The sequence below is a fragment of the Neolamprologus multifasciatus genome, chromosome 7 (assembly GCF_963576455.1).
Source record: "Neolamprologus multifasciatus chromosome 7, fNeoMul1.2, whole genome shotgun sequence".
In the NCBI taxonomy this organism is placed as follows: domain Eukaryota; kingdom Metazoa; phylum Chordata; class Actinopteri; order Cichliformes; family Cichlidae; genus Neolamprologus; species Neolamprologus multifasciatus.
In genome coordinates, this window is record NC_140445.1 from 65,611,814 (window position 1) to 65,639,046 (window position 27,233).

General features: G+C 40.6%; 1 protein-coding gene and 2 long non-coding RNA genes across 5 annotated transcripts in view; all 3 read right to left on the minus strand.

Annotated features, from left to right (window-relative positions):
• LOC146515921 (uncharacterized) overlaps positions 1–27,233 on the minus strand; it is a 496,024-nt gene that overhangs the window by 267,801 nt on the left and 200,990 nt on the right. The window lies entirely within an intron of this gene.
• Positions 1–27,233, minus strand: part of cdh13 (cadherin 13, H-cadherin (heart)) — a 490,756-nt gene that overhangs the window by 267,801 nt on the left and 195,722 nt on the right. Inside the window, exons 1-2 of one of the 3 annotated variants that reach the window (XR_014875034.1) lie at positions 21,587–22,761; positions 20,979–21,131 (exon numbers count right to left, since the gene is read on the minus strand). Coding sequence is in view for 2 of the 3 variants with exons in the window: in XM_085165990.1 (XP_085022116.1) it covers positions 20,979–21,131; positions 21,587–21,592 (159 nt within the window). In the remaining variant the exon portion in view is untranslated. Of the gene's footprint in view, positions 1–20,978; positions 21,132–21,586; positions 22,762–27,233 lie in introns of those variants that run through there. The other 2 variants (XM_085165990.1, XM_085165989.1) reach the window with 2 other exon arrangements.
• LOC146515924 (uncharacterized) lies at positions 14,408–20,972 on the minus strand. The gene is made up of 2 exons (XR_014875048.1): positions 19,980–20,972; positions 14,408–19,944 (listed from the first exon to the last, which is right to left on the minus strand). It is a non-coding gene; the product is annotated as an uncharacterized LOC146515924 (long non-coding RNA).

Here is a 27,233-nt window from a genome sequence, read left to right on the forward strand (position 1 = left end):
TATGAGCCAAAAGAACAGATAGAGAGGGAACCAGTGACTGTAAAATTTGATTAAACAACAAAACCATGTAGACGTTCATGTGATCAGCACTTTGTGGTGAGAGGTATGGGGATCAAATCTTGCAAAGTCACTAAATTAGCAAATTGCGGGAATTATGAATGTCTGCAAAAAACGAAAAGCCTTAAGCAATTTACTGCTCACGATGAATTTTAATATCTATCAATGAAAAATGCTTTAACTAGCATCTTTGTGCCGTATGTGTTTCATGTCTGAAGACGGGATTACTGAATGTGTGGAAAACCGGAGGAACAGTGGAATTACAAGCAGTGGGAAAACACGTGAGGAGAAAACGGCAAGATGCCAAGAGACCTTTTATCCGCCCGCCTCGCCACACGCATGTATGGCAATGCTAAGTTCCGTGCTAGCGGTGAAATATTCGGCTTCCTGGCACGAGTCATGTGACTGAGTAACTGTTCAGGCTAAAGCACAAAAACAGTATCAATGAATGTGTTATTTAAATACTCATTACTCTCATTTCTATCAGTGACTAGTAATGTGTTGTTTGTGAACACACGATTCTTTATAACAAACAAGAAAAGGCAACGTTTGTTGGACAAAGCCGATCTTCAGCCGCAGAGAAGCCACCGTGTGGCCAATCACATGCAAAGGCAGACTAGGATCATACCATCATCTGATACGAGGACAATCCCAAAAGTAAGGTCTCCTATTGTTTTACAAATACAAACAACCATTTATTTTCCATAATATTTACATCATTTTAAAGTTTGACAACTTATTTATTTTTCTACATAATCGCCATTTCGGTCGGTGCATTTTTGGAGACGCTGTGGCGGTTTTACAATGCCCATGTCATACCCGCTTGCCGCAGCCGCAGAATTGCCTTCTGGACAAATGTTCTTTCAACTTTGGGAACAGGTGGTAGTCACTGGGTGTGAAGTCCGGACAGTAGGGTGGGTGGGTGATGAAGTTCCCACCAAAGTTTTGCAGGAGAGCGAAAGTTTGACGGGCGACGTGCGGTCTTGTGGAGAATGCTTACGCACAGTGCACACAGTGTGCAACTGTGCTTTGGGACCAAAGGGGGTATTGCACCGACCGAAATGGCAATTATGTAAAAAATAAATAAGTCGTCAAGCTTTAAAATGATGTAAATATTATTGAAAACAAACAGTTGCTTGTATTTCTAAAGAGAAAAAAGAGACAGTGAGAGTACGGGCACAGGCCACGTACACAGAGCGAGGGCGAGGCAGGGAGCTGTAATAAAAAGTGAAGAAATGGGCAAAAACAGAAAAAAAACACAGCATCTGGCTGTTTCCAATTATACTGGTAACTGTAAAGCTGCATGCAGGATTTGTAAAATGAAAATAAGAACCTGCAGAGACATCTAAGAACCGCTCATCCATCCGTGCAGCTGGAGGAGAGCGTGCCCTCTCTGCTCCAGCTGCCATCCACTGACCCTGGACAAGTGTCCTGTTTTGAGCAAAGTACTTCTGCTGCAGCATCAACGGACTTGCCAAAAGCTGCAGGTATACTGCAGCCTTCTGTAACTCAAACCTAAATAAGCACATTACAGAACAAATGACTGCAGCCAAACACAAAGGTGGTGATGATGACGATGACAGCCAATGGCGAGCCATTTTCTACTGTGGAGGACAAAACATTGGAAACTTAAAATCTGTACATGTTCTCCCCTGTAGACGTAGTAAGGGCTTTTATGGGAACACTAGTTTTTAAAAAAAACTGCTTACCTGAAAGTAGTGAGTGATACTAAATTAAAAGCAATAAGAGATGTCTTTCCTAAGGAAGCTGAGCCAAAAGAGCAGAGTCTTTGAAGAGAGCCGGACCTCCCATCGCTAGGAGATATTGTTTGAAACGTCTTTGGCTTGAAATTCAAGTACACTGTTTCCACGTTTGAGCTAAAACATGTCCCACGGACACGAATGCTTTGGATTCTTGATGTGAGAGGGTACCATGGATGTGCAAAGTTCTGCACCAGCAACCAGCTGTGAAATTAATGTAAATTATCTTTGTTCTCCAATAGTCCAGATCACAGCACCTTCTTCCTGTATTTCCTTATTTGGGCATGCCCCAGACATTTCTGACCAATCAGCAGACTGAACATTGGAATTCACTTGGACTTTTTTCTGTGTGAAAGCAAACCAGAGAACAGGAAGAAGCTACAAGTCAAACAAACAGACTATTAGTGGTGGGGGAAAAAATGGATACTGTGTAGCATGGTGATATTTTGTTTGCTAATAATGTATCGATACAGGGACAGCAGAAATCGATATTTTGTTACAAAAAAGGTTTTTGTGCTCTGACTTCAGAGCATGTTGATCCTTTTTCTGAGCAAGAATCCTGACATTCCTTCACTGTCCAAATGTGTTTAATAAACATGACAGTTTACTTATTTTAATTTAAGACATGTTTTATTTTAATTAAGTTTCAAACTTTTTTATTTAATGTAAAATTATATTTTGTTTTCATTTACTTTCAAATTCTTCAGTTGCTGAAGGGGCTGCATAGTTTTCATAAACTGCATAGTTCAGAATAGCTATAATTGTACCAGATGGTTGATTCAGTTAAGTTGGACTAGACTGTAATACAAACCGTTCAGTTTGTCAACAATCAAACTGAAATGAGAGAAAGACTGAGTGTGAGACTTTGATATTAGAGAAAATGAATATTGATAAAGTTTACCTTTATGTACAGAATCTGAACATCGCAAAATATTGCAATAATATCGTATCGTGGGATGTATGGTGATTCCCACCTCTACAGACTATAGGTGCGATTTGGACAGGCCAGCATGTCTGTCATGAGAGTTAAGTCACTTCCTTTTTTGGTAGCTTTCTGTCTGCTGTGTGTTGTATTTAGTTTTACTGCCTTTGTCTCATTGTCTGATTTGTTTCAGCTGTTCTTCACTCCCCACGTTTCCTCTTTGCCTGTTAGCTCTTTTGTATATTTAGCCTTGCTCTTGTGTTCTTTGTCTGATTGTCTGAATCTTCCCATCTGTGTTATCTGCCTGTTTCTGAGTGATTTTGGGTTTTGGTTCCCTTTGGTTTCTGGAGCCATTTAATATCTTTCAATATGTATATTTAGCTTAGGAAGGTTCATAACCTTATAATATAATAAATAAGGTTCTTTATTACTCCGTGTAAAAGGCTCATTTTGATGGGAATCCTCCTGTGTGTTGGAGAAACTGTGGACACCAACGAGCACATCACACCCATATTATGTGGGATTGTTCTTTGCTACGGACCTACTGGAAAGACATTCATGGTACATTACGATTCCCTTTGGACATGAAGACAATCTTTTTTGGTTGTATGATACATGTCTGTTAAGAGCTTTACTTGTTGCAAGTAAGAAAGGTATAACTAAGAAATGGTCCTTGCGAGATATACCGACCTTGTCATTATGGTGGGAAATTACGCTAGAGATTTATAGGCTGGAGGAGGTAACAGCTCATGTCAATGACAGGGTGGGTTGGTTCCGTTCGTGTTGGGATAAGTGGGTCCTATATGCCAATACCCATAAGCCAAATCTTCTTCTCAAAGCTTGAAACCACCAACCGAGCTAACTGGTCACTCCCGACTGGTTTTTCTTTCGTTTTGTTTTGTTTTTCTCTTGTAAACTGTGTTAATTAATGCCTGTAATCACCTTCGTGAAGTAATAGTTTAGAAATAAAGAATTTTAAAAAAAAGGAAGGTTCATAACTTAGTGACGTGTCCTGGAAGTATCCACGTCAGGCCATAATCAGAGCTGTATGAATTCTCCTGATGCTTAGGAAAGGAGATAAAACGCTTCTTGTATTTTATAGGCTAGGATACTCTGGAGCATCCTTCATCACAGGAGAGGAGAAAATGCTGTCGCATTATTCATAGCAATGGTCTGTCTGGTCATTCATGAAAACCAAACTTACAAAGTGCTGCGTTTTATGTAAATGTTCATTAGAACTCAATTTCATGCCATAACCTGCTAAAATGTTTTGAAATTTTAAAAACAGGATGTTAAACTCTGCTGAACATCACACAGCTGTAAAAAGCAACAATCTGCTTGTTGCTGAGTTATTGTCTTGAATAAACAACATAGATTTATGTAACATTTCTACCTAGTAATTGATCAAAGTGCATTTTATTTTCTGTATAATTGAGCTGAGGTTATTAATGTCCTTTGTTTTGCAGCCTTTATGATTATGATGAAGTGTGTCGGATAAGTTTTGACCTTGAGTCAGCTGGAATAAGTGAAACACAAATGAGGAATAGTTAAATATAACAGTTAATCGCTGGAAGTTAAATATAAGAAAGTCAAATGTATTGAATTTTATAGATTCTGGGATAGATTTACTGAACTGGGTAAATGCTTTGAATGCTCAACACCTTGTATTATTTATCATCTATGAACTATGACCTTTGAACTATGTTCTTTTAGATTTTAGTTTTCTGTCAAAATCGATTCGTTACAGTTACCCATGAGAAAACACCAGCAAATAATAAAACGATGCAAAAGGACGCAAACTGTAATGTAAGTTGAAAAAGTACAACAGAAATAAGATACAACAGGAGTTACATGAAACACAAAGGAAGTAAACACACATCGTGGAAAAGAAACGAAACAAAATTTCACAAAATACAATGGAAACGTTTTCACTGACACATTAATGTGAAGAAAAAGCTGCAGAAGTGACACCAAAACATGCGCAGTGTTGGGACGCCTGGGTGACCCGAGTTATATTTAGTACTCCTGGTGTTTCTTCGTTGTGTTCCCTGTTTGTGTCTCGTCGGCTCAGTTATGTTTACACGTCTGTTCTTTCCCCGTCTCCAAAAACGTCGAAGCACTTTTGCAAATATGCGATGTCTTGATAAACCGAGCAGATATTTGATGTTTACACAGCTACTTTCTCGCCTGAAAATATGTTAAAAGTTTATTTTGCGGCCCAGAAAGATTAATAAGACTAATTTTAAAACTTAGCAGCAGCCGCCATTGTTGGCAGCTGAAATTTGGCTGGGCCGCGCTATGAATTCTGGGATATGGTGGGCCACGAAGGAAACACCTGACCCATCCTTCAAATTCGGGGAAATGAAGACGGCCGCATTTGAAGGAGTCGACGAATTTGGACAGCCTTCGTCGCCTGGCTGTGACGTAATCGGCCTTCAAATGCGGCCTCAGGAGGATGCAGCCGACGTTTTGGGACACAGCTACGGACGACTAAAGCACTGGCGTGACTGAAAGTAGAACATGGAGGACAGGAAAAGACTCAGGAGACAGAAGAAACATAAACTAGACTAAAACTCAACCAAGAAAAACTAATAATAATAGCACAACTTCACATATTTAACACAAGAAATCAAAAATACAAAATACACTGAAAATGCTGGGTTGCAGACCCAGCATCCTGACAGTTTAAAAGTGATTTACAGTAAAGTGAGTCACAGCATAAGGCGACTATCAGTCATTTTAAGGCTGCACGATTAATCGTTAGAAAATCGCGATCTCGATTCATACTTATGTGCGATTTCATTTCCAAATGACAACGATTTAATAATAAAAAAAAAGAAAAAAGAAAAAAAAGACGACAACGATTGTACCGCATTTTGATCCGGGACGTAATCTGCATGAAAACAAGCGCTCACTCTTCCTGCTCAACAAATGACAAGGGCGGAGCTTATACCACGTGATACAGAAGCTGGCTGCTAAAATTAGCAGGAAAAAACAACGGAGAGCACGTCAGGGATGACGAGAAAGTGACCGGAGAAAATCCGTCCCGATCAACCACCCAAACATCAATAACAGGAACCTTATACAGCGCTTCCCTATACCCGTCGAACTCCCGCAGGCACAAAGAAATTACGGAGGCTGTTACTTATCACCTGACCAAAGATATGGCTCCATCAACACTGTGCAAAACGAGGGATTTAGGAAAACGATCAACACCCTAGACAAACGCAACTGTTTTTCTATTGTTGCATTACCTGCTCTATACACGCAGCGTCGAGCAACGGTGGAGACGCAATTTCAAGCAGTACAACATTTTGCAGCAACGACAAAACGTGAGACATTTGTTGTTTTTATGTTTATTTATTGTTTTATGTTCAGTCTCAACTGTTACGAAGTTGATGTGCAGTTAATAAGTGCAATAAATATTTATACTGGGAAAGAAAATCGTGAGAGAATCGTGATCTCAATTCTAAGACAAAAAATCGTGATTCTCATTTTATGCAAAATCGTGCAGCCCTAAGTCATTTGCATAAAACTGATCTGCCAAAGATTTTATGATTCACAGACGTCTTATCTGTGAAATTATGAGTAAATATGGGGGGAAAAACACTTAGCTTGATTTATACCTGTTGACAATTCCACAAAACTGTTTTGAACGGACAGCTCTGTAGATCTATTGAAAGCTGAGATATTTCTAAATCTAAATTTCAAATTAGCTGTCACCTCAAATCTCAGCCCTTCTAGAGTTGAGATGGATCCATACAGCTTCTTCTCAGTGAGCCCCCCTTTGTCACTGTGTTCTCTGCCTCGACAGACACAATATAAGGAGCAAAATGTGGCGGCATTATATGTGCTGTCAGCAGCAAACCCCTTTCTACATCACGACACAGGTCGGAGTTCTGAGGCAAACATCCTACAGCAGGCTAACGAGAAACCCAACAAGTTATTAGCATTTTTTTATTTGTGATAAATAAACATTTACTGATGTACTTTTTTAAACAATTAGAACCGACGTCGTGCAGCGAACGCCACTAAACTTTTACAAAAATAAAATGTGTGCAGCACTACTTTATTTTTGTACTTTAAATTTCAGCTTCTCCAAGGTAAGCACGAATAAAAGCCTCTGCACACTTATTGTTGCAATGACCTGTATTACTGCGGGTCATCCTTCCACCGGTGTAAACAAGACTGTTATTTATCTCTTCACGTTCTCTCCTTCCTCTGTTCTAAGCCAATTAGAGTTCTTACTCGCCGCTATCAACCCGACCCAAGCTTGTCATAATTGCAGCGATAAGCCTCGCACTCCTCCCTCTCTCCCATCCGCTCTGTTTTCCATCTCATTAACATTCATTTTCACCCTAATTGAGCTTAATAAGAAAATAATGTTTGACATTAAATCCTTGTGAACATGTGCCCCAGCTGATCGCTGCGTCTGTTTGTTCTTTCACAGCAAATATTTTACTTTGTCAGGGGTTTGTTTGCTTGCCTTGCTCGGCTGTGCGCCTGCTGTAACAGCCTACTTACAATTCCCAGTTCCCGTTTGCCTCGCGCTGACCTCTCGCCGTCGTTATGCTGAAGTTAGACTCTACTTTCCTTAAACGTCTTCATCAAGTTTTGCTTAGTTTGGACTTTTGCTTGCAACAGTGGCTGCATCCATATATTCCCAAGATAAAGCATCCAAAACACTGACCGCTGCATTTAGACACTGTGCCAGTCAACTTTATCGATTTTATTTTCTTAAAGCCTGTGGCAATACTTTTTTGATATACTGTGACCTTGTGGGTGGGTACAGCATTTTTTCCCAAAGTAATCAATGATCATTATACAGCCAAATAGAAAGGAGACCGGGAGAAGGAAGCTGAAGCATGAGGTGTGTGTTGTCTGTACAACAAAACATTGATTGTATTCCTTATATCGCTAACAATGATGGTTAAATAACAGTTCACACCTCATATATACTGGATAGTTTACCAGAGGGCATGTATTGAACAGCAATAAGCTGCAGAGACATGAGATTGAGATAAAAAGTCATGTATATGAGGAGATTTACTCCGAGGAGAGAAAATCAACCACTTTAAGGATTTCCAGACGTAGCTGAATGGAGCTTCATCATGTCTATTGATGGAGAACAGCTTTAGCCTGAATATCACTTCAAAAACTAACAAACAAACAATCAAAACGGCTGATTTACCTTCGAAATTATAGATTTTTTTGCCACTTGGTGGAAGCAGAACATATACAGTACTGTGGAAAAGTTTTAGGCAGGTGTGGAAAAAATGCTGTAAATAAAGAGAGCTTTCAGAAACATAAACGATTGGTTATTGGCCCCAACGTCATTAAGTACTATCTTCAGCATAAAGAAGAACAAGAAGTCCTGGAAGTGATGGTCCGACCCCCACAGAGCCCTGATCTCATCACAGAGTGTGTCTGGGATCAGAGACAGAAGGATGTGAGGAAGCCGACATCCACAGAAGATCTGTGCTTAGTTCTCCACGACGTTTGGAACGACCTACCAGCCGAGCTCCTTCAGAAACTGTCTAGAAGAAGGCAAAGAGGGGTCGCACCAAATATTGATGTGGTTTAGATTCTCTGTTGTTCCTTCTCTGCATTGTTGCTTGATGATAACAAACGATTAACACTTCCATTCATGAAAGCTTTCTTTGTTTACAGCATTTTCCCCTCACCTGCTATATATGTGCAGTGTTGGGAAGGTTACTTTTAAAATGTATTCCATTACAGATTACAGATTACATGCCCCAAAATGTATTCTGTAACGTATTCCGTTACGTTACTCAATGAGAGTAACGTATTCTGAATACTTTGGATTACTTAATATATTATCATGCTGTTTACAACTACATGAATGTACTATTGCTGTGATTTATTACTGTTACTGAAGGTCCGCGGCTCTGAACCGTAGTAAAGGGACCTCTGGCTAATACGGTGGGTTCTGTGTCGGCTCGTAGCTGAAAACTAGCTTTACTTTGTTGTCTGGGTCAACTTTGCTAGCAGAGACAGAGAGAGGCGTTGAAAGGCTGCTCCAACAGAACTTATTGTTTTTGGAGGAAAACACGAACACGGTGTACAGTCGAGTCTTAATAGCTTACTTACAACTGGGCTCGTCAGGCTCTCTTCTTGGCTGCAGTGGTTATTATTATATTTACATGCTTCCAGCTCCCGTTTCTGCTCGATGACAGCTCGTACTTTTCCTTTTTCTCCCTCCCTCGCTCACAGACACATAACGTGTATGGCAGTCCATTCTCCCTGCAGCACGGACTACACTGCCCATGATGCTACATTCTTTAGAGCTATGCCTGTAGCATTCTGCCTGTTAGCTTAGCACAACAACAACAACAGGCGCTCTCTCACCCAGGAAACACGCAGAGAGAGAGCGACACCCTGTAACCATGGCAACCGTAACGCTGCCTGGAACAACAGAACGTAGCTGTCAAACAAAACCCAAACAGTCCTGACCCGCCACAATATGAAACAGGGAAGTACCGCCGTGTAATCCATTTATTTCAACAAAGTAACTGTATTCTAAATACCACCTTTTTAAACGGTAACTGTAACGGAATACAGTTACTCATATTTTGTATTTTAAATACGTAACGGCGGCACATGTATTCCGTTACTCCCCAACACTGTATATGTGTATAGTTTGCAAAGGTTATTTGGGATTTCTAAATTAAAAGTAACTTATATTTGACACTTTCAGTTCAGATCTAGTTCAGGTGTTTAATATGGCCATCATATTACTCCCCGTCGTTCTGTTTGGGTAACACATAATAAGAAATATGCTTGTATACTAATCCAAAGCACTGAAAGGTAAAGTGTTGTAACTCCATGCTAGCAACCCCTTTCAAATAAAATTAATCACGTGAATCATGTGAAGCAACATTAATTCCAACATATTAAAAACAGCAGATATAATATATAGATTCATTTTACATATGAAATGGTTTCCATTTGTTCGCTTTACTTTGCCTATAAAATGTATTTGGAGAAATCGTGATTTTAATCTACCGCTGAATATTTCATGTTTCATTCCCATGAAGCCATTAGCTACAATGGGAAAGGCGACACCCTTAATGAATGTGACTAGGAGAGACTGTGACAGCCAGTGGGGACTATAAAAGTCTTCACACAGCGCTGGACAAGTGATAATAAAACCAGACTGGATTTAATAGCAGACTCTTGTACCGTTTTTTTTTAAACAAATGTACTTGTTTTAAAATCTCCTCATTACAACAAAATAAATGAAAGCAAATTATGATGTAGGCTCGGCTGGGAAAAACAACAGGAAGAGGAAATGTGAGGCCTCAGGCGCGTGTGCTGATGCCCAGCCGGACTCAGTGTCTTGGCTTCAGCTATAACAATTATCAAGCTGGAAATAACAATCATTAGTGATGACCCAGACGCAATGAAAGGCAGAATTTATATTAGAGCCTTTTTCACTTCAAGAATTTGAAATAATGACATATTAGACTGGATCAGGTTTTTATTACCACTAAGATATTAAACCATTGACGGACGTTTCCAATTAGATTTTTGACCATTTATTATGACACTACGAATGCAAAGGTAGCGTGGAGATCAGGGAAATTATTTTGCTGCTATTGTTAATAATCATCATCGTTACCATTGCATTAATAATATAATCTACAGCATTGATATTGTAGTCAATATTTAAACATATTGGCACCCAATTAGCCTTTATTACAGGTGCAGTTATAACCACTTGAGTTGAATTTATAATCTTAAATGCTTTTGAATGCTTTTCATAATCTTAAATGTTTATATGTAGATTACATTGCATTATAAAAGAAAGGCCTAACTCTGAGTACACTCTGTGCCAAAGTAGACAGGAAGCGCAGGCTTTTGCAGAGCGTGCTTGTGAAAGTGAAAATCACTTTGAGGAGCTGTTTGAATAACCAGGTTATTCATTATTGTCTTTTATTCATTTATATCTTTTGATTAAGCTTTTAGCAGAGGTTCTTGATTAAAACATTTATTCAACATATTACAGATATAGTTTCAGTTAGGTCATTATGCACAGGAGAATTGCACACACTGTAGGTAGGCTTATGTTCTAGGTGAGAGTTCAGATATATTTGCTTGCAACTGCATTGTTGTGCGTGCAGAATTGCTGCATGGCCCGAGGTTTTGGAGAAGCGAGAGTCAGAAGATGGACAGGAAGCACCTGCCGTGGAGACGGAGACAATGTTCTTTTCAAACTGTGTTAAAAGCCATTGTTTTGATTTGACGTATGCATGTATTGTATCTGATGACGCATGAGGGGGGCGTTAACCCTGATGAATCAAAAGCAATGCTGATGTTTTGCAGTGTACATCTCACCACGCGTGTGCTCCACCCGGCCGGATCAGTGTTGTTATTTGGATTACCTCCTGTACCCCTCCTCAATATTGAACCCTTAACAGTAGCGTTTGGTAGGTTGGAAAAGATTCATTTTGGGTCAGCAGTCAGGTACATACTGTTAGGACGGCTTTAACCACACCTGATGTATTTGGTGTGGTTAAAGCCGTCCTTAACCTGCACTGTGGGTAAGAGCTCTCTGACTCGAAGGGTCTGCAAAGTAACCGAATGAAGCGCCAAGAACTGCAGTTCTAGAAAGAAAACTTAAAACTATCTGTAAAAGTATTTAAAACAAACAAAAACAAAGTCTCTTTGTTTCCTCCTTTTAATGAACTGCACAGGAATGGGACTTTTGAATAGCTGCTTTTTATCATTTTGTATCATTTTCCCAAATGTAACAATTTCTGACCGAAACAAAAGTAAATAAATAAAAAATAACACAACACAACAAAATACTGCTGTTGGGACTTCTATGTGTGGACGCCTGAAACCAGAGGTGACTACAGAGGTCTATAAACCAAAGCCATGACTTGATGATGGTACAGCACGTTAAGTCTCAGCCCTACATGTCTGTAGATTATAGATTACAGTCACATGATCTCTGTTTTCTTACACCTCACAATTCAATTGCATTAACAACTAAACCACACACTCAACTGTGTCGCCTTTAGTGCTGCAGGCTGTCAGTCTGCCGTTTACCTCAGCTTTGTGCGAGGAGCTTGATGGAGTCGATGGAGTCGGTGAAGTGATAATGAGGTGAGCTGTGGGAATCCTGCACCTCTCCATCTGTGAGCGCTGTTGTTCGCTGTCGGTGAAACTTTCTTTAAAGCTAACTTTGTTGGACTTGGACACTTTGCAATGAACTTATACGACGTGAGAATGTAATCAAACTGCTCGTCACAAGTTTGATTTTTAAGACGTTTAATCATTAACTGGTGTGATGTTAGCTTAGAGAGCAGTGCAGAGGAGGACACGATGAGAAAGATGAGGGAAATATGCGCGGGCAAATCACGTATCAAAGAGCTATTAGTGATCTTTAAATTAAAAGTAACTTGTAAGTGTTGCTATAGCCAAATACAGAAACACAGATATGCAGAGCAACGATGTCCATCTCAGCCACTGGTTTCAAGATGGCAGAGTAACAACAACCAGTGTATTTTTAATTTTACGTTTAGAGGAACGAATCCATTTTTTAGAAGAAATGATCACACACTAATCAATAATACGTACAGTATCATTTTTTCTATTAAACAACCTCAAAGATTTACCTTTAAAGCTGCTTTATAAAGTCATGAAGAAGCAGCATCTACGTGAGGCACGAAAATCACTCAAGGATCAATCAGCTGCTTTTGGAAAAACACTTTCTTAACCCTTTAAAGCCGGTCGGAGCAGCACGCTCTGTTTTGTGTAACTACTTTTAAATCCCGGTAGCTCTGCAACCACGTGAGCTAGCGCAATAATTTTTTTGCATATGAAACCGGAGGAGTTGTACTTACATCTTATGCCATCAGCTTGTCCTCGGTCACAGTTTCCTTCCACATATAGTTTTGCAAAAACTGCATAAAAAGCACTTGCAGCAACACAAACATAATATTCCAGAAACACGCTTTGCTGATCCGATCAGCTGTTTGTAACACTTCCTACGTTGGAATAGACGTCAGCACGAACTATCGCATGTCCGCCATGACCTGCCCGAAACCGGAAGTGACGTCATTTTCGCGGAAATGTAGTTTTTACCATCAGGGCCTCAATGAGCCTATACTGGTGTTTTTAAAAGTTATCTTTGACTTTATGACTTTCTGTGTGGTTTCTGGGATGCTTAGGACTCATATTGCACTGCTGGAAATAGTTTATTTTGATGCATATGCTGCTTTTTTGCAAATTTGCATTATAATATTTATTTTCATTTTTCCTGCAGTGTATAAAAATTGGTGTATTTCAAAAATAAAACTATGAAGACACTCAAAATAAATTTCCTGTGGTGGGAAACTATTTTGTGCAACTTTTTTGTATTTACAGTTTTGAGGGATAAGCCTCTTAAATTTCTCTAACTAGAAATATATGTTAAAAAAACAAAAACGATTTTCAATTTTTTTGTAGTTTATTGCACTTTTTTGCAATTTATGTAATTACTATGCACTTAATGCAGACATATTATTATAATATAGGCTGTAATGGTTGTATTGATGTATAGCAACTTGAAATGCTCCCAAAAATGGCTCCACAGCATGTAAACACATAATATAAGCTCTGGCGCACTTGGTTCTATGGTAGGTCTTAAAGGGTTAATAACATTAAGATCACAGTTTCCTCCTTAATAAATCAGATTTTCTAATAGCGTGTGAATACTGTCCACAGATAACTTCAGCTCCTCTATTAAAAAGCGACACTAATTATTAAACAGTGTTTGAATGTGGTGCTGACTCCACATCTTCATACTTTAAAAATATATCATTATTATTCATGAAAATGTAAAGCCTTCCCATTTCCATACTTTCTGTTACCGTCTCTGAGTCCTTCACATTAGTCACCGTGCCGTCACGTGTCTCTGCTGAATGTCTCCACACTGAATACAATACCAGTTTCTTTTAATGGAAAATGTCCCTGGATATTTATTCGCTGCTCTGCTTCTTCTTTTCTAACAGTTTCTGTCGTCTTCCACAGAGTTTAATGTACAAACTTTTGTTGGACCCAAAAACTTTATTTCACTGAGCTATTAAATCAAAAACTGTAAGTTAAGAGAGGTTGTTTAAAGCTGCTGCTTTGTGGGGTTTTGTACAGTGACACATTTGGTCATTTTGCCTCTGTACACCACCACTACTATTTAAAAAAAGTGCATTCACTGACACTTATATTTATTCACAGCGCTCAATTACAGTGGAAACCATGTGGAGTGGTAAAGCGAACAATCTGGTATGTTCCTAAATGCATAAATAGAGCAGATACCTCAGCAACACCAGAACACCTGAAAGGCTCGATGGTCGAACATTTTCCCTGAAAACAACTTCATAACATCGAGTCTCAAACATTCCCAAGGACGAAGCTGCATCATCGTCACAGTCTACAACAACAAGGCATCACCATGACTGTCAATAACAGATGCATGCAGGCACAAACCACTGGTTACACTCAAGAACATCTGAAAGACACGAAACCAAGACTTAAATAATGAAAAGTATAGAGAAGGAGAAAAACAGCTCATGATGAGAAACATTATGAGCTTATTATTATTATTATTATTGTTATTATTACATGCGATAGTTCGCGCTGACGTCTATTCCAACGTAGGAAGTGTTACGAACAGCTGATCGGATCGGCAAAGCGTGTTTCTGGAATATTATGTTTTTGTTGCTGCAAGTGCTTTTTATGCAGTTTTTGCAAAACTATATGTGGAAGGAAACTGTGACCGAGGACAAGCTGATGGCATAAGATGTAAGTACAACTCCTCCGGTTTCATATGCAAAACAAATTATTGCGCTAGCTCACGTGGTTGCAGAGCTACTGGGATTTAAAAGTAGTTACACAAAACAGAGCGTGCTGCTCTGACCGGCTTTAAAGGGTTAAGAAAGTGTTTTTCCAAAAGCAGCTGATTGATCCTTGAGTGATTTTCGTGCCTCACGTAGATGCTGCTTCTTCATGACTTTATAAAGCAGCTTTAAAGGTAAATCTTTGAGGTTGTTTAATAGAAAAAATGATACTGTACGTATTATTGATTAGTGTGTGATCATTTCTTCTAAAAAATGGATTCATTCTTCTAAACGTAAAATTAAAAATACACTGGTTGTTGTTACTCTGCCATCTTGAAACCAGTGGCTGAGATGGACATCGTTGCTCTGCATATCTGTGTTTCTGTATTTGGCTATAGCAACACTTACAAGTTACTTTTAATTTAAAGATCACTAATAGCTCTTTGATACGTGATTTGCCCGCGCATATTTCCCTCATCTTTCTCATCGTGTCCTCCTCTGCACTGCTCTCTAAGCTAACATCACACCAGTTAATGATTAAACGTCTTAAAAATCAAACTTGTGACGAGCAGTTTGATTACATTCTCACATCGTATAAGTTTCATTGCAAAGTGTCCAAGTCCAACAAAGTTAGCTTTAAAGAAAGTTTCACCGACAGCGAACAACAGCGCTCACAGATGGAGAGGTGCAGGATTCCCACAGCTCACCTCATTATCACTTCACCGACTCCATCGACTCCATCAAGCTCCTCGCACAAAGCTGAGGTAAACGGCAGACTGACAGCCTGCAGCGCTAAAGGCGACACAGTTGAGTGTGTGGTTTAGTTGTTAATGCAATTGAATTGTGAGGTGTAAGAAAACAGAGATCATGTGACTGTAATCTATAATCTACAGACATGTAGGGCTGAGACTTAACGTGCTGTACCATCATCAAGTCATGGCTTTGGTTTATAGACCTCTGTAGTCACCTCTGGTTTCAGGCGTCCACACATAGAAGTCCAAACAGTAGTATTTTGTTGTGTTGTGTTATTTTTTATTTATTTACTTTTGTTTCGGTCAGAAATTGTTACATTTGGGAAAATGATACAAAATGATAAAAAAAAGCTAACAATCTGGTATGTTCCTAAATGCATAAATAGAGCGGCAACACCAGAACACCTGAAAGGCTCGATGGTCGAACATTTTCCCTGAAAACAACTTCATAACATCGAGTCTCAAACATTCCCGAGGACGAAGCTGCATCATCGTCACAGTCTACAACAACAAGGCATCACCATGACTGTCAATAACAGCAGGCACAAACCTGGTTACACTCAAGAACATCTGAAAGACACGAAACCAAGACTTAAATAATGAAAAGTATAGAGAAGGAGAAAAACAGCTCATGATGAGAAACATTATGAGCTTATTATTATTATTATTGTTATTATTATTATTGTTATTATTATTATTATTATTACCTGTCAAACATGGTGGAGGAAATGTTTGTTTTAGTTTTTTTATATAATTCAAGTATTTATTAGATTTTGAATTTTATAACAGCAAATACAAAGATGCAGCAACCAAAAGCAAGAAGCAAACAAACAAACAAACAAACAAAAAATAAATAAATAACAAACAAACAAAAACAAAACAAAAACAGTGAGGTTTTAACTAGAGATGGACCGATCCGATATTACGTATCGGTATCGGTCCGATACTGACCCAAATTACTGGATCGGATATCGGCGAGAAATAAAAAATGTAATCCGATCCATTAAATATCAAAAAAGCACCTCACAAAACTTGCTACGCGGCATAACTCGGCTCATAACCGTAGCACGTCGCAGCAGTGTGCATCACGTGATAGAGCGGCTGTGTGTATTTGTAGCCTTGCTAGCAAACCAGCATTTCATCTCCGAGGAAGTTTTCCCAGAGAGAAGTAAAGCAAGTGTGTAAGTTCATCTCTGAATGTCTGTAAAGCATTCCCACGTTAAGCTTAACAACACATATATGGAGCGACTGCCTCTCTCTCTCCCTCTCCTGCTGCTGCTTCAATCGAAACTGCTTAATGATCAGCTGATCGGCTTTTCTGTCGCGAGTCCGTCTCTCTTCTTAGTTTTTGGCCCACTTCTCACCAGAAAGAGGAAACCAGCGGCTGAACAACAGCAGCACGTTTAAGCTTGATAAGCTGTTGTTAGAATTTATTTATTATTACTTTCTAGACCAGGATCTTTTTCTACGTAGCTGACCGCTGGTAACTGTGCAGGGGCGGATCTAGCAAAGTGTAGCCAGGGGGGCCGATAGGGCATGAACAGGGAAAAGGGGGCACAAAGACATACTTTTCTTTCTTATTCTCATTTAAAATGTCTAGTTTTTAATAAATAATTATCTGACTCTTACACACAAAGTTTTAATCTGATGTAAAATACATAGAAGTCCATTACTGTATATAGTAACTGTTAAGTCTAATATACCCTAGTAAGCTATAGTACTTTTTCCTTCGGGAAGATACCATCTGTGCAGTCTGCAATTCTGTTGAAGAAAGATGTTGAATCTATTTAATTATTCTTGAAAAATAATTTATTTTTGTGCATTTTCCCCCTGCATCAAATTAATTTTGATTACATCGATTAAGCATCATGAGCTGGAGGGTGGTTCCCTTTTTTTTTTTGCTGGGAGTTTGCAACCCTATTAGTATAGTACTCATACCAGAATAGGGAGGATGGAGCAGGTTTAAGTTTATTAGATTGATCAGTGTTGCTGAACTATGAAATATTTTGGGTGCAGTGTATTTTTTACATACAGGTATAACAGAATAGCTTTAGTGTTGTTATTTATTTGAACTTGAGTATAAACTTATACAAAATGCAGCAAGATATTAAAAAAACGTTTTATTGATTAAAAAACACACTATATCGGATTCATATCGGTATCGGCAGATATCCAAATTTATGATATCGGTATCGGACATAAAAAAGTGGTATCGTGCCATCTCTAGTTTTAACAGATGTTGTATTAAGCTCAAATGTCCAAGTCAGGTAGACATGCAGGTGCAAAAATTGTCCCACTGTTCCAGCGCAGCTTCCGTCACACGATGCATTTTTCCCAGCATCTTTTCGCACGCAACATTCCCAATCATTCTTTCTTTCCACATTTTAAGCGTTGGAGTATGGGAGTCCTTCCAGTGTTCCAAAACGACACGGGCACATGTTACCAATGCAGTACTTAACACTCTAAACTGGTGTTTATTTAATTGCGGCACCTCTCCTTTGTCTCCTAGTAGACATAATGTAGGTGATCTGGGTCGGTTACAAAGTGTCCACACCTGCAAATAATTCAGTACAGTGTTCCAAACTGGGAAAACCAGCGGTGGAGGAAATGTTGTGGAACAGGCATGGACTCAGTCTGTCAGTGGAACCGGGCCACTAGTGTTTAATGACGATGTGACTGCTGAGTGTAAAGGGCTACACGCTCAGATTCAGCCGAACGCTACGAAACTGATCAGACTGGGTGTCACAGTGAAAAGAGATAAGGACTCAAAGCTCAGAGCAAAAGAAACTCCGGAGTTTCTCAGCGGCTGGATCAGGCAACTGAAGAAAAACCCGAAGACGCACAAACAAAGAAAGGTGGCGCAATGTTTCCAGAGAGAAAACACAGCATTTGGCGATGTCCATGGATTCTGGACTTGAGGTGGTCTGTGACTGCAATGGATTTTCATTCAAGCACAAAAAACAACACTAATGTTTAAAATGATGTCAGTTTGTCTAAGCTGGTGAAAGTGGGCTTAAAATCGCCGTTCAAAGACAGATGTTGTGCTACTTTTCCTCTTTTAAACATTGACATCAGAATAATGCAAATAAAAATAAAACATACAGGCTCGTCCACTTGACAGTTGCACCCAGACAACCATAAAACCCTCGCAGTGAAGGTAACTGGAGGTCCCTGTGGGACGTGCGCAGGGACAGACGGGGTAACAAAGGCCCAGGCAGCAGCAGATTTGTGTGTCTTTAGAGACCTGCAAGCAAGCCACAGGGAGCAGTGCAGAGCCAAAGCTGGCAGCTGACTGACGCCCCGTCACAGGGCCAAAAGCAGAGACTGGGTGAGAGTCCCTGGGAAATTCTGGAAACAGAGACGGCGACGTGCGAACGTCTCCTTCCACACGGTCGCCTACGGAAACCGTGTTACAACTTGTTGACTTTGTGGCATGTTGGCCAAGGCTCAAGTAAAGTGTGCATATAATATGGGAAAACATGAAAGACGGGGTTGTGGAGGATTTATACGAACAAAGAAGAGCTCTCAGGGACGGGCTGGAGGCGATCCTCGCTGTCGTAGGGTGAATAGACTGAGCAGATCCCAGCCTATTCCAGGGCACAAGCAGGAGGTCGATAATGACAACAAATGAGACAGAAAAGTCTCATATAAATATAAAAACTGATATCATCATGTTTATTTTGTTTGGATCATCTTTGGAAACTGAAAATACAACCCGGCCAGCACTAATGTCACCACTAACAAGCAGCGTCAATAACATTGATTATTTTGTCACAGCACCACTTGCCAAAGCGGTAAAATATAGTAAGTAACGAGCAAGCAGCCAGTTCTTGAAACGAATGTGTTGAAAGCAGAAAGAATGGATGAGCACACGTGTCACAGAAAACGGAAATCCGGACGGCTAGAAAACGCCAAAAACAGTCTCATAAAGTCTTACGACGATTTAAATCAAACTCTGGTCCATTTTCCCTCCTTGGTGTGAGTCGCTCGTGCAGATGTGAACACAGGAGTCGCACTGGCTCAGGAGAAAACGCTGGTGGTTTGATTCCTGGCTGCTAATCTGCATGCTAAATATCCCACGTTGCTTGTGGTGCATCAAAGAGGGAACTAATGTGTCTGCATGTTAGAAACATGTTGCATGAAGCTTTGGGTGCTCTGTGAGAGTAGAAGAGTGCTACATAAGAATCAGTCCACTCTCTAGCTGGGTGCGGACCCTTGTGAGAAGGTGGTGTTGCTGAGATTTCAAATGAACCTGGGTGCATTTTGTTTATTGCGTGAACGTGAGCAGAACCAACTAGCAGTTGTATCTTACAAGGTTGAGCTAAAAACTTACTGTAGCCACGGATACTTTGGATTCTACGGAGCCCCGCAGGGGACATGGGAGAAAAAAAAATTAAGACGGACTTTTGCGACATCTCGCAAAAGTTTTGCGAGATGTCGCAAAACTAACTCGGGATCTCGCAAAAGTTTTGCGAGATCTCGCAAAACAAACTCGGGATCTCGCAAATGTTTTAGCCGCATTCTTCAGACGCTGGCTCGAAGCCGACCGGGCGGTCGAGGCACGATGTGCCGGGAAAGCGGTGTTCCTCCCGGCTGTAGTAGGTCTCGACCTCCCATTAGCTCGAAGCTAACGGGAGGTCGAGACCTCCCGTTAGCTTCGAGCTAATGGGAAGAATGCGGCTAAAACTTTTGCGAGATCCCGAGTTTGTTTTGCGAGATCTCGCAAAAGTCCGTCTTAATTTTTTTTTTCTCCCATGTCCCCTGCGGGGCTCCGTAGGATTCTGGGATGCAGCAAGGTGCTATAGATGTGAAGCAGTCTGTACAAGCCAGCAACTAGCCATGCTCTGCTAAAGTCAGGATGACAGCATCTACTTCCTGTACTGTTGATCGGCCATTTATCATTTATTTGGAATCATTTATACACGAAATACAGAAACTGATATTTTATATACATGTTTTTAAGGAGACAATTGTAGGGAAGCTAAATCACTGGATGCTCTTGTCAGTAAGCAGGTTGCAGCTACTGTATTTTACTGCCCACTACACGCGTAACTGAGCAGTGCAAAAGAAAAAAATGGAGCATGTCAGCTTGCATGTGATTATTCATCAGGGTTTCTAATTGTCCTGCTCGCCCCCCCACATCTGTTGGTATTTACAGAGTGAAGTATTTCTGGCTTTTCAAAAAATCCAGTTAGCTTATCAACAGCTTGCACCCTCACTTATGCCTGATTTCAGAAAACAGGATAAGATCAATTGACTTAAAACGCAGAGCTTCTCTGCCAGTGTCTTCTTTTCCTGGCTTTTGTCGGGCTGAAACCCCCCAGGGCAGAAACACTAGTGGGCACCTCAAACAGACTCTAACGTTCTTTTAACATAAAAGAAACCTCAAGCTTCTGACTGATGCCACGAACTGCCTGACTACAAAGACCATCCAAATACCACCGACACTAATAATAATTATTCTGATATGTTTCCAGGTGTCAGCGTGACACTAAAGAAACCTTTATTTGAACTATTGAAACGTATTAATAACTTGAGAACAAAAGAGAAATAAATGAAGTGACAGTTAATGTGTGGAGGAGTCTGTGAATCAGTGAGACAATAAAAACCAGCAGATCTGAACACGACTCAAACACATGCTGACCTGGTAGGAGTCTCTGGCCTCACGGTCCACTGAGCGGCTGACTGACACGGCTCCTGAATTCATGTCAATGGTGAAGAGACCTTTGGGATCCTGGTCGGCACCGGGGCCTGTCATTCGGAATATTTGTTCCCTTGGCTCCCCCGCTGAAATCAGCTGCAGACATATGGACACACACACATATTCATTCCAGTAAAAGAAGATTACAGAGGCTTCAATGGTGATGCAAATCCCTGATAACTACCAATTAAAATTTTATAACAGACTTTGATGTAATTTCATCACTTGGTAAATTCATCTCATCTGAAACAAGAAATTTCACATCATCTCCCTGAGCACTGGAGGCCTGCTGCGACCGCTTGCACAAGCATGATTAGATTCCAGTGATATAAAGAAAGTGGAACAGATCAATAATTCATATAAAAACAGTTTTTCTTAATAATTAAGTGAAAATGTTATGTTTTGTTGCTTTTATTATTGTTGTTTTTTAGGTCACAGGAAAAAGGTTTTGAACTAAACGCTAAATTAAACACTGTGAACAAAGCAGTGATGCTTTTCAGGAATTCTGCCAATCTAGTTGGCTAGTTGGCCTTTTGGATAGAGGCACTCACATGAGTCTGTCGTAGCCAGCAGCATGAGCGGGTACCCCAGGAACAGGAACAGGCCGGTGCAGAAAAAGAAAAACAGAGAGAACAAAGCATTTTAGTCATAGATTTAGCAACAGTTACTAAAGCTCCTGAAAGGGCAAAAAGTGAGAGATTATCTGGATTATACACTATTAAAACTGAACACCACCTTCATCGTCAATATATCAAATGAGGAATAAATAAAATAAAATATAATATATTTAAAAAAATATAATAAAATAAAAAGGAATAAATTAGCATATTTTTCGGACCATAAGGCAGTCAGACAAATCAAACTTTACTCGGCTCCTTCTTGCTTCCTCCACTTCTGTACGATTGATTCATTAATGCTGAATCCTCTCACAGCTGCTCTATTCCCATGTCGTTGCAGTATATTAATGACTAACCTCGTATTGTGGATGAATAATCTCAGTTGTTCTCCTGACTGAAGTTTGGTCCGTTTACAGCATCCTGCCATGCGATTGCATTTCACCCTAACCATCAGGAACCCTCACGTTAACTTTTATCGAGTGGGAAAAAGTTAGCTTCACTGTGTTTATGCTATGCTAACATAGCTGTGTAGCTAGCTACCACGTAGCACATCATTATATAGCAGCTAGCCCAACTTCAGTAACCCTACAAACGTCACTGCTGTTTAGTTTTCTGTCTTCATTTATGTTGGAAGTGAAAACAGAGCTGTACGTTTGAATTGTTTCAGAAATCTCTCAGTCAGAACATGCTACATCATGTTTAGCTAACTAGCGAGCTAACTTCCTGCTAACTTCTAACTCCGTTAAACATCATAAATTCTGTTTTCCTTGGATGCCTGGATGTTAAACCTGGCAGAGCAGCCACACTGATCATTTTATTAAAGATGAAAGAATTTAGACAGTTTGTAAGTCTCAGTGTTCGTTTGACTTTGGGACCTGAAATTGACGGAGTTTAGGACCCAGAACATCTTACTACTCATCACTGATTGAAGAAAATAAGAACAACCACAGGTTTCTCTTCAGCTCTGTAGCCAGGCTGACAAACAGTCAGAGCTCTTCTGAGCCAACCATCCCTTTAACGTTAACTAGTAATGACTTCATGAACTTCTTCACAAATAAAATGTTAATCATTAGAGACAAAAATTACCAATAATCATCCCACAGATGTAATATTATATAGATTTATAATATAAATCTACTGTACAATATAAAGAGCCTTGAGGCGACTGTTGTTGTGGTTATGGCGCTGTATAAATAAAATTTAATTGAATTGAATAGATTACTCCACGAGGCTCCTGACTACGGTAGCCGTAATGCTCCAACAATCCATCAAGCGGTGCGGCTTCATAGCTTACTAAAGTCGTACTAAAACATTTTTAAGCGCCGTGTAGCACATAATATTGGTTCGAGGTCAGTAAGCACAACCAGAATTCATACGTAAGGCGCACTGTCGATTTTTGATAAAGTTAAAGGATTTTAAGTGCACCTTATAGTGTGGAAAATACCGTATGTTACATCTTCATATTTCTTATGAATTATGGGGTTACACTGCATATTCACAAATGTTCTGTTCAAAACATTGTGACCCCACACGTACCAGAACCAGGCCGTCAAAACCAAAATCATTACCCCCAAAAGGTAAGGATATAGAATTAAATACTTCTGACCTCATTGGCCAAAATGAATGAGTGATTAGAGATTTGTAGGAATTGAGAATATTTGGCAAATTTGTATACAGCGACTAGAAAACAGTAAAGATAAGGTGTGTGTGTGAGATTTCTTATAAATGATTCATTTCCTGTCTCGTCTTATGGATCAGTGTAGCTCACACCTCACGTTGTGTATCTTTTTAAGCTTATCAAAAATAAATAAAGTAAATCACACAAAAATGTTCAGAAAACAAAGGAAACCAAAACATCTTGAAACCCATCACTTCTGTAAATCTGTTCTTTCTAAATGCCACAGAAGCAGCCGAGGGTCATCACCAGCGTCAGCACTGTGGGCCTCAACACTGTCGCTGTGTCAAGGATCTAAATGGTCACCCTGTATGGCGCCTGTGATAAGAGAAATGCCACGAGGCTGCCTTTAATGAGAATACACTTCAATGGGACAGCAGCTAAAATGAAGGCCTTTCTACTCCCACTTGAAAGAGCATGGGACATGAGACTACAGCGTTACAAGCCTGCACCAGATGAAGCTGAAATGCTTATAGCCTCTCCAGAGCTCTCTGCCATTTATCTCTATGTCCCGCTTCATCTTTCCCTCTGCTCCCTCTCGCTCTACGGCTCCTTGGTGCCCCGGTTCTTACTCTCTCTAATATGTCCATCCCAGCTCTTCTGTTAAGCATCAATATTTCTTTATATAGTCATCCTTTTCCATTTCCTCTTGTGCTTCTTCTTCTTTTTAAAAGATAAAGAAAAATCTACATTTTTAAAAAAGCTTAGCAGTAGGCAGCTTTTTATGAATAAGCACCGCATGCTGAGAATATCTCCTCTTGGCTTTTCTTTTTCTTTGTTTTTCTTTTAAAAAAATGGCAATATTAAAAGTTAGGATGGCGTAAAACGTGGAAACAAAACCCAGCGCTGCACACGCTCAAACAGGTGGCACTGCTGTCATTAAAGAGAGATATTTCTGGTCTGTAATCACAGTGACAGCCAGCACCTGCAGAGAGTGACAAACTGGGTCAGATGAAGAAGTGAAAAAGAATGAGGTGCAACATTAGTTGGATTCACAGATGGCTTGGCATCAAACTTTGATAGGCGTGGGGGGGGAGTGGAGGGAAAAACAAGAACAGTTGTAGAGGGAGGCTGGATGAGGAGAGAGTAAGAGAGAGGCGGATGTAGGGACTGTGGGAGAGCGAGAGCTCACTGATAAAGGTACGATAACTTCAGCTGGAGAGTAGCTGAAGTGTCAGGAGAAGTTTAGACTGATTAGACGACGTCTCTGTGGGGCCCCAGCGTGATAATTTACTGTGCACATACTCTCTGTGATGCACACGCGAAGAAATGTGCTCCCAGTGGCTTTGTCTCCACTGAGTCTGTCTCCCTGTGTGTGTGTCTGTGTGTGAGAATCTCACCTCTTTCTATCAGATCTCATTACCACCCAAGCATACATGAAAGACTGCGGGGTTTGTGATACTGCAGGAAGATGACAAGAGGTGTGCCGCTGCTCTGCAACACCAAACAGCAGCTTGAGCAGCAAAACAATAAGATCAACAGCAGAGTGTGTGTTTGTGATTGGTTTTAAACCAGCGTATGCAAAACGTCGGGTGGACGAGGAATAAAACCTCGTATAGGTGTGTGTCGCTGTGATTGGTGATGTGAAACAGGAGTTGAAATACCGAGTACAGCCTTACTGCTTCCAAGGGAATTATACGTAGCAGTAAGCTGCTGCTAATCAAATGCACTTTATTAATGAATCATCAGCAGGTGTGAGCACCTCTGTAAAAACAGAACTTTGGAAAGTTTGCAGCTCTGGAGCATCCAACTGTCCATCCATCCATCCATTCGCTTCCGCTTATCCTTTTCAGGGTCGCGGGGGTCGCTGGAGCCTATCCCAGCTGTCATAGGGCGAGAGGCAGGGTACACCCTGGACAGGTCACCAGTCTGTCGCAGGGCCAACACACAGGGACAGACAACCATTCGCGCTCACATTCATTCGCACATTCACACCTAATGGCAATTTGGATTATCCAATTAACCTATCCCCTACATGTCTTTGGACGGTGGGAGGAAGCCGGAGTACCCGGAGGGAACCCACGCAAACACGGGGAGAACATGCAAACTCCACACAGAAAGACCCCGGCCTGATGTTGGAATTGAACTCTGGACCTTCTTGCTGTGGGGCAACAGTGCTAACCACCGTACCACCGTGCTGTCCAACTGTGCGTTAACTTTACTACAGAACACGACTAGAAAAAAAGCTGAGCAACAACAACAAACTTTATTTATATGCACATTTAAAAACCAGTGGTGCACCAAAGTGCTGAACATGCAAGAGGGTAAGATGAGGTAACAGGGAAGGATGAGGGCTAACGCAAGGTACCAAAACATGCTAGCAGGTTGAATGGCATTAAAACACACGAAGGCAAAAGAATTGCATATAAAAGCATAAAAGAAGGCTAAGTGTAGAAGATAAAACGGTCAAATTTTTTTTTTAAATGAATTAAAAGCTGAAGATAAGAATAAGCGTTAAGCTAACTATCAAGCAGGCGTTAACTGGTAGAAAAGGCTAAATAAGGGTTTTTAACCGCGATTTGAAGGAATGGATGGAATCAGACTCACGTATAGCGATGGGGAGGTTATTAAATCGGGCAAACGCGCGGTCACCTCTAGTCTTCAGCCGAGGTCTCGGCAGTACCAAGAGTGACTGGGAAGCTGATCTTAATGCTCTAGTAGGGGTGTGTGATCTAAGTAGCTCTATGAGGTAGCTTGGCGCTATATTGTTAATAATTCGGAAGGTAAGCAGCAGGATTTTGAATTGAATGCGATACTTAACAGGAAGCCAATGGAGATCAGCAAGGACAGGGGTGATAGAGGCACGCCGCCCACTACCAGTAAGGAGACGAGCAGCTATGGACGAGAGTAGAGTTAAGACCGAAGTAAAGGGAGTTTACCAGGAGAAAGCCTCTTGTTTCCTAGAAGAAGACTGCAGCACAGCTACAGTTTGCAAAGTTGCATTTGAGCAAACTTATAAGACTTTGCAAACAACGTTTTTCTTTTGGTTAAAAAAGGAGACGTCTGGCCATGATGCACCGCACCCTGCTTGGTAAGAAAAACACAGCATGTCAGCACAAACACTGCCGAGTACATTCTGATGGTTTGGGCTTGTTTTGCAGTCATAGGGGAACGCTGCACTCATGCATTTGACTATGAACTCCTTTGCTCATCATCTGATTAGTGAGACGTCAGGCTAAAGCTCGGCCGACACTGGGTCGTACAACAAGACGACGATCGAAAGCACAGCAGCAAAGATCAAGGTGCTGCGTTGGCCCTGCCGCGGTCCAGACTGAAACGCTGTGGCGGGACCTTAAGAGAGCTGTGCACAAACACATGCCAGCAAACTTCAACTGGATAATTTTATGAAGTAGAGTGAGACACACATCGATGTGAGACACTCGTTAAAGTCAAACAGAAAATAATTTAAACTTATTGCTGCTAAAGGTGGTTCTGCAGGACACTGAATCACAGGCTATGCACACGACTGAATGTGCAAAGATATCTTCATGAAAAACACATTTAATATAAAGTTAGTCTAAAGAAAACATCAGAGTCATTAACAAGCAAAAGCCTTCAACACACACACACTACGCTTGTCCTTGTACTTTTTAAGGGAGAACGAGGGAGTATTCTGACTCCTGTGTGTGTGTGTGTGTGTGTGTGTGTGTGTGTGTGTGTGTGTGTGTGTGTGTGTGTGAGAAAGAGGTAGAGTATGCAGTAGCATCCCTCAGTGATGCTTCTGTTATCCCTGTCAAGGTCACACAGCCAGCTGCGAATGACAATCACCAGCCATAAAAGGACTCCTGGGACCACGCCAGTGTGTGTGTGTGTGTGTGTGTGTGTGTGTGTGTGTACAAGCATGCAAAGCTCGTAACAGCGCTTTGCCTGATTGTCCTGCCACTCCAGCCTGCTAATGAGGGGGAC